The sequence below is a fragment of the Hyperolius riggenbachi genome, chromosome 7, assembly GCF_040937935.1.
Source record: "Hyperolius riggenbachi isolate aHypRig1 chromosome 7, aHypRig1.pri, whole genome shotgun sequence".
Lineage (NCBI taxonomy): Eukaryota > Metazoa > Chordata > Amphibia > Anura > Hyperoliidae > Hyperolius > Hyperolius riggenbachi.
The window spans coordinates 169910776-169924566 of NC_090652.1; the positions used below are offsets into that span (position 1 = coordinate 169910776).

The 13791-nt window shown below is 44.3% G+C and overlaps 1 protein-coding gene across 1 annotated transcript in view; it reads right to left on the minus strand.

The window, feature by feature from the left end:
* Positions 1 to 13791, minus strand: part of ATP5MF (ATP synthase membrane subunit f) — a 49409-nt gene that overhangs the window by 23676 nt on the left and 11942 nt on the right. Inside the window, exon 2 of the mRNA XM_068244874.1 lies at positions 3961 to 4068. Within this exon, the coding sequence (XP_068100975.1) occupies positions 3961 to 4068 (108 nt within the window). The remainder of the gene's footprint in view (positions 1 to 3960; positions 4069 to 13791) is intronic.

Below are 13791 nucleotides of genomic sequence, written 5' to 3' on the forward strand. Positions count from 1 at the left end.
CATAATTATGCACATAATCAGCCTATACCACGGTGGCCCGTGCTGCTTTATTTGCATATCAATTGCCAGTATAATGTGATGAATCAGCTAATGCCGATTCCCGTCACCACTACGGCCCCTACCGCTTAATCTGCATACAATTGCTCTGCATACCTTAATGAATCAGCTGACACGGATTCCCTTCACCGCTGCAGCCCCTGCCGCTTACACAGACCTCAGATCACGCGGGACGCTGGAGCGTGATTACTTCCGGTTCAACCCGGAACTAATTCCTCCATGCGCGCGCCTGCGAGCATAACACCGCTGCCTCTGTCGGAGAAGCCTCCTCCACGCTGCAGGGCTCCATTCTGTTCACTGAACAGTACACATGGAGCCCTGAAAACGCTGCCCCTGCCACCTAACATGGATGGCACCCTTGGAGACCTCTGCTGCTGCATCCCGTCCGGGACAGGAAACTAAACTGAGGTACTGTTGCTATGTGGTATCTTATATAGTGCTGCCTATTGCTTATGCAAATTCTTTTTCAGCTTCCTGTCCACGGTGGGGAGGAAGACAAGTCTCATCCAGGGGTGCTGTCCGAGTGACGTTCTGGGAAAAGGGGTATCACCCCTCCACCAAGGGTGGACGAACTTTGCACAATAGAGCTGAGGCGCCAGGAAGAATAAAATGTACTAAAAAACAGTTTAAAAAGGGAGGTAGTGGTGGACTTACCTCCCCATTGAAGACATGAAATAGCTTGATTCAGACAGGATTTTATTGAAAACTACACAATTTATTGAGTGCATTATGCAGGCAATTAGCCTGCTTTCTCACGCAGTAAAGAGAGCAACTAGGAGGCAAAGAGTACATTTTATTATTAATTTGATAGATCCTGCTCTCCTGATTTCCATATTTAAAATTTGTCTACCACTACTTTATTATTATTATTATTAAGTATTTATATAGCGCCGACATATTATGCAGCGCTGTACAGTATATACATATACATATATATATATATATATATATATATATATATATATATATATATATATATATATATATATATATATATATATATATATATATATATATATATATATATATATATATATATATACATACATACATACATACATACACATACATACATACACACATACATACATACATACATTCACTAACTGTCCCTCAAAGGAGCTCACAATCTAATCCCTACCATTGCCATGTGTCTATATTATTTAGTGTAAGTACTGTAGTCTAGGGCCAATTTAGGGGGAGCCAATTAACTTATCCGTATATTTTTGGAATGTGGGAGGAAACCGGAGTGCCCGGAGGAAACCCACACAGACACGGAGAGAACATACAAACTCTTTGCAGATAGTGCCCTGGCTGGGATTCGAACCAGGGACCCAGCGCTGCAAGGCGAGAGAGCTAACCACTACGCCACCGTGCTACTTTAACGTGACCCTGGAACAAGAATGATAAAATTCATATATCAGAGATGACTAGTGAAAACTGCACTGCAAAATTGTTAAGTTGCACTGTTCTGGACCCATGCTGCAATAGAAGAAAAGCTATTTCTTTCCAGTATTTGGTTATCTAACCATACCTGCATTGATTAGATCTTTAGCTGTCTTGTCTGCCCTCAACTGCTATAAGAAAATACATATGCTTTTTTTTCATCAAAAGGCATGTCCGATAGAAGGGGGTTAAAGAGGAACTAATGTGAAATAATGTAACAAAAAAGTGCTTCATTTTTACAATAATTATGTATTAGTCAGTGTTTGCCCATTGTAAAATCTTTTAAATACCCGATTTACATTCTGACATTTATCACATGGTGACATTTTTACTGCTGGCAGGTGATGTAGCTGCTGCTTGCTGTTTTGGCAGTTGGAAACAGCTGTAAACAGCCATTTCCCACAATGCAACAAGGTTCACAGACAGGAAACTGCCAGGAGTACCATGGTCCTCCAAGTTTCTTGTGGGAGAGGTTTCACCACAATATCGGCCATACAGAGCCCCCTGATGATCCGTTTGTAAAAAGGAATAGATTTCTCATTTCTCATGTAAAAGGGGGTATAAGCTACTGATTGGGATGAAGTTCAATTCTTGGTCACGGTTTCTCTTTAAAGGACTTACGAGGCGAATGTTATAAAAAACGTTAGTTACCTTATTGCAATATCGGACCTCAGGGCAGACTATCAGTGCTTCCCCTGTCAGTTTCAGACGCTTTGTTATCTAAATCCAGGATTCATTACAGGCCCGACCCTCTGCAGGGTTGCTTGAACTGATGGGATAAGAATTGCCGCTTTTAACTGCAAACGCCTGCGCACTTTGCATGCCGCTGGTGCAGCTGCGCAGGTTTCCAGCCCTGTCTGCGGGCCGTCCTCGTTCCGTGCGTGTTGGTGTGATTATGTCATGTGGGCTTCCCCACGTGACCATCCACATGACTAAAGTTCAGTTCTAGTTAGCAGCGCCCCCTCAGCATACACTAGCAACGCTGAGCCGGCTAACTAGAACTCAACTTAGTCATATGGACGGTCACTGAAGAGCCGCTGGCTCATATTGAGCAGAGTCACTTAGGAGCCGCTGGTGAGCCGGCTCACGTACGAGTGGATAACAAAGAACCGCTGGTGAATCAGAATCAGAATTTTTATTCTGATTCACCAGCGGTTCTTTGTTATTCGCTCTCCGCTCGTACGTGAGTCGGCTCACCAGCGGCTCCTCAGTGACTCTCTGCTCTATATGAGCAAGTGGCTCTTCGGTGACCGTCCATATGACTAAGTTGGCTCTGATCAGCCAGGAATGGACCTCACACACGTCACTTCCCTCCCTCACCCGGCACCGTCTGGAAACCTGCGCAGCCGCGCTAGCGACATGCAAACTGCGCAGGCATTTGTGGTTTAAAGCGGCAATTCTTATCCCATCAGTTCAGGCGACCCTGTGGAGGGTCGGGCCTGTAATGAATCATGGATTTAGATAACAGAGCGCCTGAAAATGACAGGGGAAGCACTGATAGTCTGCCCTGAGGTCTGATATTGCAATAAGGTAACTAACTTCTTTTCTAATATTCGCCTCGTAAGTCCTTTACCATTGGTATGGTGTCCTTGTCTACGGTAGGAACATAGAACACAAAAGCTGCAACTGCAACCATGCCCCTGTTGTAAAAGGCTCGGCTTGAGCTTTCATTCAGCCACTATTACAACCCATTTTAGCAGATAAAGATCAGCCAAGCCAATCAAGGCTTCTTCTCACATTGGTGCCAAAGTATCACTGTATGTGATGTAATACAATATAGGTGGCCATACACTGGTCGATGTGCCATTAGATCGACCAGCTGACAGATCCCTATCTGATCGAATCTGATCAGATAGGGATCGTATGGCTGCCTTTACTGCAAACAGATTGTGAATCGATTTCAGCCTGAAACCGATCACAATCTGTTCAGTTGCTCCTGCCGCCTGTCCCCCCCCTCCCCCCCGGATACATTACCTGAGGCTGGCTCCCGGGCGTCTTCTCCGCACTGCACCGCACCGCTGTTCTTGCTCCATCCCGGCGCTTCCTGTGTTACTCCGTGACCAGGAAGTTCAAATAGAGCGCCCTCTATTTCAACTTCCTGGTCACCGGAGTGACAGGAAGTATAAGCGTACACTGGGACATGCGGAAATGCGGTGCAGCGAGGAGAAGAGGACCCCGGAGCCAGCTTCAGGTAATGTATACATGCTCGGATCGGGCCCGAATCGTACGCCGCAAGCGACGCGCTCCTTCCGCCGGGCGATCGAGGGTAATTTCCCGCACGGCGCGATCGACGGACCGATCCGTTTTCGGGAGGGAATCGGATCGGCGGGTGCGTTTAGCGCAAGCGATTGGCAGCAGATTCGATCCCAGGATCGGATCTGCTGTCGAAACGGCCGTGAATCGAGCCAGTGTATGGCCTGCTTATGTGTCACCTTAAGATAGATATTCTACACTTACCTCTTCCCACAGAACGAAAAATTCCATTTGGAGTTACATCACAAGTTGCAAGCCAGCTCGGCAGTTGACCAATCTTAACATCCAAGAGTCTCTTCTCTGCCAAGGGTACTGAAATAAAGTGGTTAAAATTATTTTACTTCAGCTTGGTTGTATTTTGTTATTATAAATGTGCAATACCGGTTTTAACATTTTGGGTTTTTTGCTAATTTATTTAAGCAAAAACACAAAGAGGAGGGACTGGTTAGGTGGGCTTGTGTAGTTTATGGATGAAGGGTTCCATAGCGCTGACACAATCGATGCGTGGATGTAAGTGTGGAAACAAAGCTAAGATAATATTTTTCAACCCCCCAACCACTCTTCCCCACTGGTCTCAACTGTCGGGGCCTGAGCACACTAACGCATGCGTCAGCTTTTGTCTACTTTTCAACATCTTTAACATTGATGTGTAGCTGAAAAGTGGAAACAACTGCATTAGTGGGCTATGGTCCTCAAGTGTCTGCAGCCACCTACAAACATGAAATATTGATCTATCTGATCTGGTCAGAAATAGTCCATAAAGAGCAACTATCTTATAACTACAAAAGAAAGACATTTTGATTCAGGATCCCACCATTTTTTTGGTTAAAAACAGCGGTGGAATTTAAAACCCGTTTACAAGCACAATAATTAAAAAGAACGATGGCATTTAAAACACATTGTACCTACACAAAATCGTAGATGAAGGTTTAAACAAGGATTACAATTTCTTGTGCAGATATGATGGGTGTTTCTAAAATATTTTTACAAAAAAAAACAAAAAAAAAAAACCTGCCAGCGGGTTATCAATCATTACGGGTGGCCAGTGGGACACCGAGTAGGACCGGGGCTGAGGCGAGGGACTGAAACGGCTGCTAGGGGCTGGAAGAATCTAAACATAGATTGTAGCCCCTTGCCTCGGAAGTCCATCAAAGACCAGAGCAGTTTTGACATTAAGTTAACTAGTCTTTCTTTGTGAAGTTTTTTCCCCCAAGAATGATTTCATTTTTTATGCTTTAAAGTTAGAAAAATAATTGTTAATAGTAAAAATAGAGAAAGGGTTAATGGAAAAGGTTAATTTTATGATGTAGAGGGTGTGGACTTAAAAGTGGGTGGGGTTATGAGCACTGTGTGTGTGTGTGTGTGTGTGTGTGTGTGTGTGTGTGTGTGTGTGTGTGTGTGTGTGTGTGTGTGTGTGTGTGTGTGTGTGTGTGTGGGGCCATGATGCACATGAGCAGCATGGCACGCCTTGAGGTGACTAGAAAGAGATTGCGCTGGCCAAAGGACGACAGAAGTGTCCGGGGAGGTCGGTGAGGGAGCTCACAGGGCTGGAGGACGCTCCAGGCAAGTATAAATGCTTTCATGTGGGTACACTTGAATCCCCAGTGGGTCCCTTTAAACTTACTGGTGGTTTAGTGGGTGGTCCTGTGTAGGGGCATATCTAGAAATCGCTGGGCCCCCAGAAACTTTGGATGGGGGGACCCCCTCTCCTCCCCAAAAACAGAAATTGGAAAGGCAGGCCAGATAGCCAGATCGAGGCCCCCTCCCAGTATATGTAGCCAAGGCATGTGTGCCCCCAGTATATTTACCCAGGCATGGGTGCCTCCCATATAGGTAGCCAAGCATAGGTGCCCCCCGTATAGGTAGCCAAGCATTCCTATGAGCAGCTCTCCCCATCTCCTCTGTTACATTCTTTCTGCATTTCTGCATTCTTCCCGCATTTGTAATGCGTAAATCTATGTCCGGCTATCAATCATTGTTGGGGAGACAGATGTGTGCTACATAAATATGCAACATTTTCAAGATGATAAGCGTGGCGCCCCTACAGTAGATAAGTGCAGTGCTGCTGTGTGAGGACGAATCCTTACATCCAGGTAGTCCGATATGTAGAATAAACACAGCGCAGATGTACTCTTCTACGTAAATAGTAAGCTTCTCCACTCCTCCACCTGTATGCACTCAGTGTGCAGATAGAGCAGACAGGGAGGCTTTTAGTGGAATATACAAATATTTTATTGCTGGATAAAAGGCATACACGGACAATTCGAGGATAGGCACTTACTTCAAGAGGGTCCTAATACACTTAGGACCCTCTCTGGCTGATATCGCTTCACATTGAAAGTGGTACTCTGGCCCCTCAACTCGATCCTGTAACTTAATTGCCCGCTCCTGTCCCGACTAGTTTCGGCTATTGCCGTCTTCAGGGGATAAAGCCAAAAGTAGTCGGGACAGGAGTGGGCAATTAAGCTACAGGATCGAGTTGAGGGGCCAGAGTACCACTTTCAGTGGGAAGCGATATCAGCCAGAGAGGGTCCTAAGTGTATTAGGACCCTCTTGAAGTAAGTGCCTATCCTCGAATTGTCCGTGTATGCCTTTTATCCAGCAATAAAATATTTGTATATTCCACTAAAAGCCTCCCTGTCTGCTCTATCTGCACACTGAGTGCATACAGGTGGAGGAGTGGAGAAGCTTACTATTTACGTAGAAGAGTACATCTGCGCTGTGTTTATTCTACATAAATATGCAACATGCCATCCATAATTTTTCTGCAATGCATAAATCGCGTTTAGTGGAAAAAGTCCAATAAGCATTCATTGGAGTCAGTTTGGATGCAGAAATTCACGTCCAGAATTCACTTGTAATGGAAATGGTCCAAGGCATTCAATGGCATTTATGTTTCCAAAACAATTTAGCTCCTTTTAATGTCCAATGTATATAAGCTGTGTGCTCTAAATTATGTCAGTATACAGGAATCAAGTCTGAGGAAGACTTCATAGCCGAAAGCTTATTCCATTTCTTCTAAGTTAGCAAATAAATGGTATCATCCTGATTCCAAACGTTTTTCTTTCACTGATGGCCAACACAGTACAATACTTCAACGCTGCTACTTATAACAGCAAGGTAGCCTAAGAGCCCCCAGGTAACGGTTTCCAAAACTCTTCAAAAAACAGCACAGTGCAACAGAAAGTAATCCTTATGCAAATTACAACATATTTGAATAAAAAAAAAATGCCAAAATTAAAACCAAAGAAGAAAAAACCACATTAAAAACAAACAAAAAAAGCCCCATCAAGGCTCATACTTTTCTCTTAAAGCGATATTGTCACCATAAAAATCAAATTTCAACAGCAACTGGTCTGAGTGTATTAAGTGATAAAGATGTGAATCCTGCATTCAAAACTTGCAAAACTTTTTCTGCTGTTATGGTTTGGAGTTATCACATACTTTAGGAGCACTGGCCCTAGCGCCTAACAGTGCAAAAAAGTTGAATGCTGGGAGTTCTTTTTATCTATAATATATTCTTCCTCTTCCATTTATGGGAGGAGGGCTCTGGGAGGAGGGCAGCTAATGAATACACAATGAGCAAGAGAAAGGATGGCCACTGCCTAGAATAGGATTTTCTGCTTTTCCTTTGTAAAATTCACAGGAATCATTACGTGGATAGCACAATACATCTGTTATGTAAGTAGTAGTATTTATCTACTTATATACAGTGGGTTGCAAAAGTATTCGGCCCTCTTGAAATTTTCCACATTTTGTCATATTACTGCCACAAACATGAATCAATTTTATTGGAATTCCACATGAAAGACCAACACAAAGTGGTGTACACATGAGAAGTGGAACGTAAATCATACATGATTCCAAACATTTTATACAAATAAATAACTGCAAAGTGGGGTGTGCATAATTATTCAGCCCCCTTTGCTCGGAGTGCAGTCAGTTGCCTATAGACATTGCCTGATGAGTGCTAATGACTAAATAGAGTGCACCTGTGTGTAATCTAATGTCAGTACAAATACAGCTGCTCTGTGAGGGCCTCAGAGGTTTTCTAAGAGAATATTGGGAGCAACAACACCGTGAAATCCAAACACACAAGACAGGTCAGGGATCAAGTTATTGAGAAATTTAAAGCAGGCTTAGGCTACAAAAAGATTTCCAAAGCCTTGAACATCCCACGGAGCACTGTTCAAGCGATCACTCAGAAATGGGAGTATGGCACAACTGTAAACCTACCAAGACAAGGCCATCCACCTAAACTCACAGGCCGAACAAGGAGAGCGCTGATCAGAAAGAAATGCAGTCAAGAGGCCCATGGTGACTCTGGACGAGCTGCAGAGATCTACAGCACAGGTGGGAGACTGTCCATAGGACAACTATTAGTCATGCACTGTACAAAGTTGGCCTTTATGGAAGAGTGGCAAGAAGAAAGGCATTGTTAACAGAAAGCATAAGACGTCCCGTTTGCAGTTTGCCACAAGCCATGTGGGGGACACAGCAACCATGTCGAAGAAGGTGCCCTGGTCAGATGAGACCAAAATGGAACTTTTTGGCCAAAATGCAAAACGCTAAGTGTGGCGGAAAACTAACACTGCACATCACTCTGAACACACCATCCCCACTGTCAAATATGGTGGTGGCAGCATCATGCTTGGGGGGGGGGGTGCATCTCTTCAGCAGGGACACGGAAGCTGGTCAGAGTTGATGGGAAGATGGATGGAGCCAAATACAGGGCAAACTTGGAAGAAAACCTCTTGGAGACTGCAAAAGACTTGAGACTGGAGCGGAGGTTCACCTTCCAGCAGGACAACGACCCTAAACATAAAGCCAGGGCAACAATGGAATGGTTTAAAACAAAACATATCCATGTGTTAGAATGGCCCAGTCAAAGTCCAGATCTAAATCCAATCGAGAATCTGTGGCAAGATCTGAAAACTGCTGTTCACAAACGCTGTCTAGCTAATCTGACTGAGCTGGAGTGGTTTTGAAAAGAATGGGCAAAGATTTCAGTCTCTAGATGTGCAAAGCTGGTAGAGACATATCCTAAAAGACTGGCAGCTGTAATTGCAGCAAAAGGTGGTTGTACAAAGTATTGACTCAGGGGGCCGAATAATTAAGCACACTCCACTTTGCAATTATTTATTTGTAAAAAATGTTTGGAATGATGTTTGATTTTCGATCCACTTCTCACATGTACACCACTTTGTATTGGTCTTTCACGTGGAAACTTCAAGGGGGCTGAATACTTTTGCAACCCACTGTATGTGTTTATTTCTAGGTTAGCATGGGTGTCGCTTGTTCTTTAAGTGTTTAACCAGGAAAGGTTTCTTCATCTGCTCTACAAAGTTACTTTTCAGCACTTTGCAATATAAAAAGTGTCCAAATGTAGTTCAAAAAGAAATATAAAGCTTATTTTAAGTATTTTCTTACTTGCTGGTAACTAAAAATTAAAATCTGGTCCAATGCTAGGAAAACATCCCTATGTTCCCAGATGAAGGAAAATATATATAAAATCCTATTTTGTTGGTACAATACACCTCATAAATTGCATAGATTTTATCCACAGGTCTCAGATGATTGCTGCAGGGAGTGTGGAGAGGGGGGCACTCTTTCCCACAAATTTTTTTGGCACTGTACTAAGATACAAGAGTTTTGGGTCCTCATCAAGAAACTTATCAAGCAGGTTATAAGGAAGGATATCTCCCTGGATCCTTGGGTGTATGTTCTGGGTAGGCCACCACAGGATCTTTGCAAACATACAATGAAAATGGTGAACCATATCCTAACTGCAGCCCAGGTGGTCATAGGATTCAACTGGAAGAATAAGGTACGCCATACTTTACAGAAGGTTATACAGAGGATACGCTATATTAGAACTATGAATATTTCACACGTGATCCATGAACCAACCAAGAGATTCTCCAAAGTTTGGGATTTCAACTATGAACATCTATTATTGGAAAATTGTATTTAGATTCTGAGTAATGTTGTAGACTACGTGACAAGGGTAGTCACTTGAAGCATAGTCACCTGAAGCATAGTCACCTCGGGCTGGAGGATTAAGGAGGGGTGGAAGATATACTACTTGACAATTGATTCAGTGTAGGGAAAGGAATTACATTATTTTTCTTTGTTTTTGTTTATGTGATATCTAAACTAAACTAGAAGGGTGTTTATAAGACAGAACTGTATGTGATGGAGTGAAAAGTCGGAGTTTATTCCTTTTGATATGCCATGTCATGAAGCATACTTAGGTTTCCTAACTTATTCCATGTATTTTTTCTGTATTATACTTAGGGTTGCCGCGATATACCGGTATGACGGTATATCACGGTTTCAATGTGCACGGTAATCATACCATTCACATTCACGAAATACCGGTTTTTCCCACTTCCGCTGCGCTCTTCGTTCGCTGACAAGTGCCCGGATGTCTCTGCACACGAGCTCATCTCGCACTTCCCGGCAAGTTCGTGCACTCATTTGCTCAGCGCATGGTAAGAGGCGTGACCATAGCGCTAGCCGGCAACAGCAGTGGCTCATGGCTGTGTGTGAGCTGTGTAGAGACGTGATGTGTGCAGAATCACTGACCGGCTGAGCAGGAATGTTAATTAGTTTGCATGGAATTCAGCGCTTGAAGCGGGGACCGGGGACGGAGCAGTGCGGCGGGCTGTGATTGATAGCACAGTGAAAAAACACGTGCTGGAGTCGCACATAGAGCTGACAGCGGGACGGAGCAGCGTGGTGAGCTGTGATTTATAGCATAGTGGAGGGTCGCATGCAGGTCCTGGTGAGGGATGGAATACTGTCTGTGGAGTCGGCTGCAGTGTAAACTGCAGACATAATGTGGTGAGAGCCAGTGGAAGCACTTGGCTCTCTTTATTGTTCTTATATATTGTTCTTTATGTGTGCTTGTGAGGGGAGAGTCCTGTGTCTCTACATTTATAGATAGATGTTTTTTTCCCCCTCTCCTACCATAGTCTGAGATTCCCCTGTCCACCAGTACCTCCCCATCAGCATCACACAGTGTGAGACCCCCCTCCATATAACCCAAAAGGAAGATGCTCCATTGTCCAATAGCAGCAGCCAGTGTTTACCCCCAGTCCACTAGCATCACACAGCGCGAGCCATCTAGTATGAACCCATTACCCACATCGACAGCACCCAGGGGGAGATCTCCCTCCCCACCTGATAGCTTTCAGCGGCACTACTTTCCCATCCAGCAGCACTCAGCGCAATGTTCTCCCATACCCAGTTTACCGAAACACCCCACACGGCACACAGAACTGCACCCTGTATGTACTTAACCTGCCCTCTCATCTGACTGAGCACAGCAGAACACATCATTTGACCTCTCCCGTGTCATTAGTGACCTGACTGACAGAAGCAGAACAGATTTCTGCACCCTGCATGTATTTAAAGAGAACCCGAGGCGGCATTTTCTAATCTTAAGACACACAGACTTGTCCTGTATGCCTGTGTCATTGTGCTGCAGCCAATTCACCCAACCGCGCTCTGCTATCCCCCCAGCAAAATACCACCAGGTTAGCGACAGTCTGCTTGTTGCTACCCTTCTATTTACCTGCGGCTTTTTAATCCATCAACAGGCTCCCCCGCCGCTAGCTTCCTCCCGGAGTGGCAGGCGGCTGCAGCACAAGGACACAGAGGCATGTCATTGTACACAGTACATCCCTCTGTGTCCTATTAAGATTTGAAAATGCCGCCTCAGGTTATCTTTAGAGTCTGTCTAATGCCCTGTCATCTGTGACAAAGCACAGCACACATTGTACTTTAATCTCCCCCCTGTGTCCACTGACTGCTGCCTCAGATAAGCTAATTTTGAAAGCACACCAACTAACTGAGCACATGTTGTAATTTGATCTCTCCGCGCGTCACCTGTGACCTGACTGCCACCACGGCAGATAAGCAAATTTTTAAAGAGAACCTGTTGCACTGCAGATAGCTTAGGATTTTCAGCCACAGATCATGCAAGTTGAGGCAGCAGAGATGTAGGCAGCTGTACCTGAGCCTGTACTAGCTGAGTGAAGCAGGGGAAATATGCAGGATGCTGAAGCGATGCTTTTTATAAGGGTGATTGCAATGAAAATAATTGTGTAATACCGTATACCGTGATACCGTCATACCGCGATTTTTTTTTTTGACGGTTATCATACCGTGGAATTTCATACCGTTGCAACCCTAATTATACTACAGTCTTCACTTGACCTCACCTTATTACGACTTCAATATATTTTTCTATAGTTGTTAATTTTTGTCTTCTGTTGACATGAAAACATTTTGAAAAAACCTGTTCAATAAAAATAGAGACAGAAGAGTGTCCGCACAATGTCCTGTGAATCAGGTTCCTTTATTTTGGACGTATCCAAACGAGCTCACACATCATATAGCTGACATGTTTCGAACCAACAGGTTCTTACTCATAGCTAAAAGATCAAATGACACTATGCATCCATATATTCCCTCCTCCTGTGGAGAGGGGTTGGGCCAAAAGAGGCAAACACTCCCCTTTAAAGCTCCACATCAAGGAAGGGATATTAACAATCCAAAAGAGATTAACAACAATTATTCAGTACCTCTCCTAAATTATCTAATATATGGTATACCAGTAATATGAGTTTGTTTAAAAACAATATATAGAATAATTGATAAAATAAATAAAATCAAATTTTTTCCAAAACAGTATGAGAACAGCGAAATATAGTGGGCAGCTACATATTAGGTTATCAATGCTAAATCCCAACGGGAATTCAGACCCTTGGGGGTTCTCGTACCCATTCTAAAAATCCATAGGGCCTCACGACTAGTAAGTCGTTTAGACAAATCCCCACCCCTCTGGGTTGGGAAGACTCTCTCCAGACCATGGAAACGAAAAGACGACATGTCGCCACCGTGAACAAGGCGAAAATGCTTCGCCACGTTTGAGATGTTTGTGCTAAGCCAAGCCGGGCCGCAGTAATGTTCCCCAATTCTGGCACGCAAAGCTCTCGTGGTACACCCCACATACTGCAGGGAACAAGCAGTGCATGTGATAAGATATATCACATTTTGCGTGCCACAATTTATGAATTCTTTAATGGGGAACCTGCGCCCGTTCGATGTAGACGTCGCCTCCCGTGTTCGCAGGTGTACATCACAGTAGCGACATGTCTTAACGCCACATCTATATGAACCAGACAAGCTAAGCCATGTTGAAGATCTAGACCTAGAGTCAAACAAACTGGGTGAAAGGGATTGGGCCAGGGTTAGAGCTCGTCTACTAGCGAAGCGTACTCCTTGTTGTAAGATATCCCGTAAATCATCATCTCCCTTTAAAACAGGAAGATACCTCTTCAAAATGGACACAATCTGGTTGAACTCTACACTGTAAGTTGTCACAAAAGTGGGCCTGGAATCTTTAGTATCTCCGCCAGCGAATGTTGTCAGTAAGTGATCCCTACTTTGTTTACTGGCCCTAGTTTTTCCCCTTTTAATCATCCAGTCGGGATAGCCCCTTTCTCGTAACCTATCCTCTACCTTATTAAATTCCTCTCCCAGCCAGCCCTCATCCGAGCAATTACGGCGCGCCCTGATGAACTCACTAACAGGAACCGCACAAATCGTATGCTTTGGATGGCAACTCGTGGCTCGGAGAGTAGTGTTGCCACTGCAAGGTTTTCGAAAAGTTCTAGTATGCACCTTTCCCTGGATTGGATCTCCCACCAAAGTGACATCCAAATAATCAATTGAGTCAACCCCCCAATTAGAGGTGAACTGTAGATTAAAAGAATTTATATTTAAGTCCCTCAAAAAGGCAGGAATATCCTGCGGAGCTCCCTCCCAGACCAAGAGCAGGTCGTCGATGTACCTCCCATACCACGCAACACCCCCCAGACGGCGACCCCCACCCCCAAAAATGTGGCACTCCTCCCACCACCCCATATAGAGGTTGGCCAAAGATGGAGAAAATTTGGCCCCCATGGAGGCACCACATCTCTGGAGGTAAAAGCCGCCGTCAAACATGAAGTAATTACGGGTCAG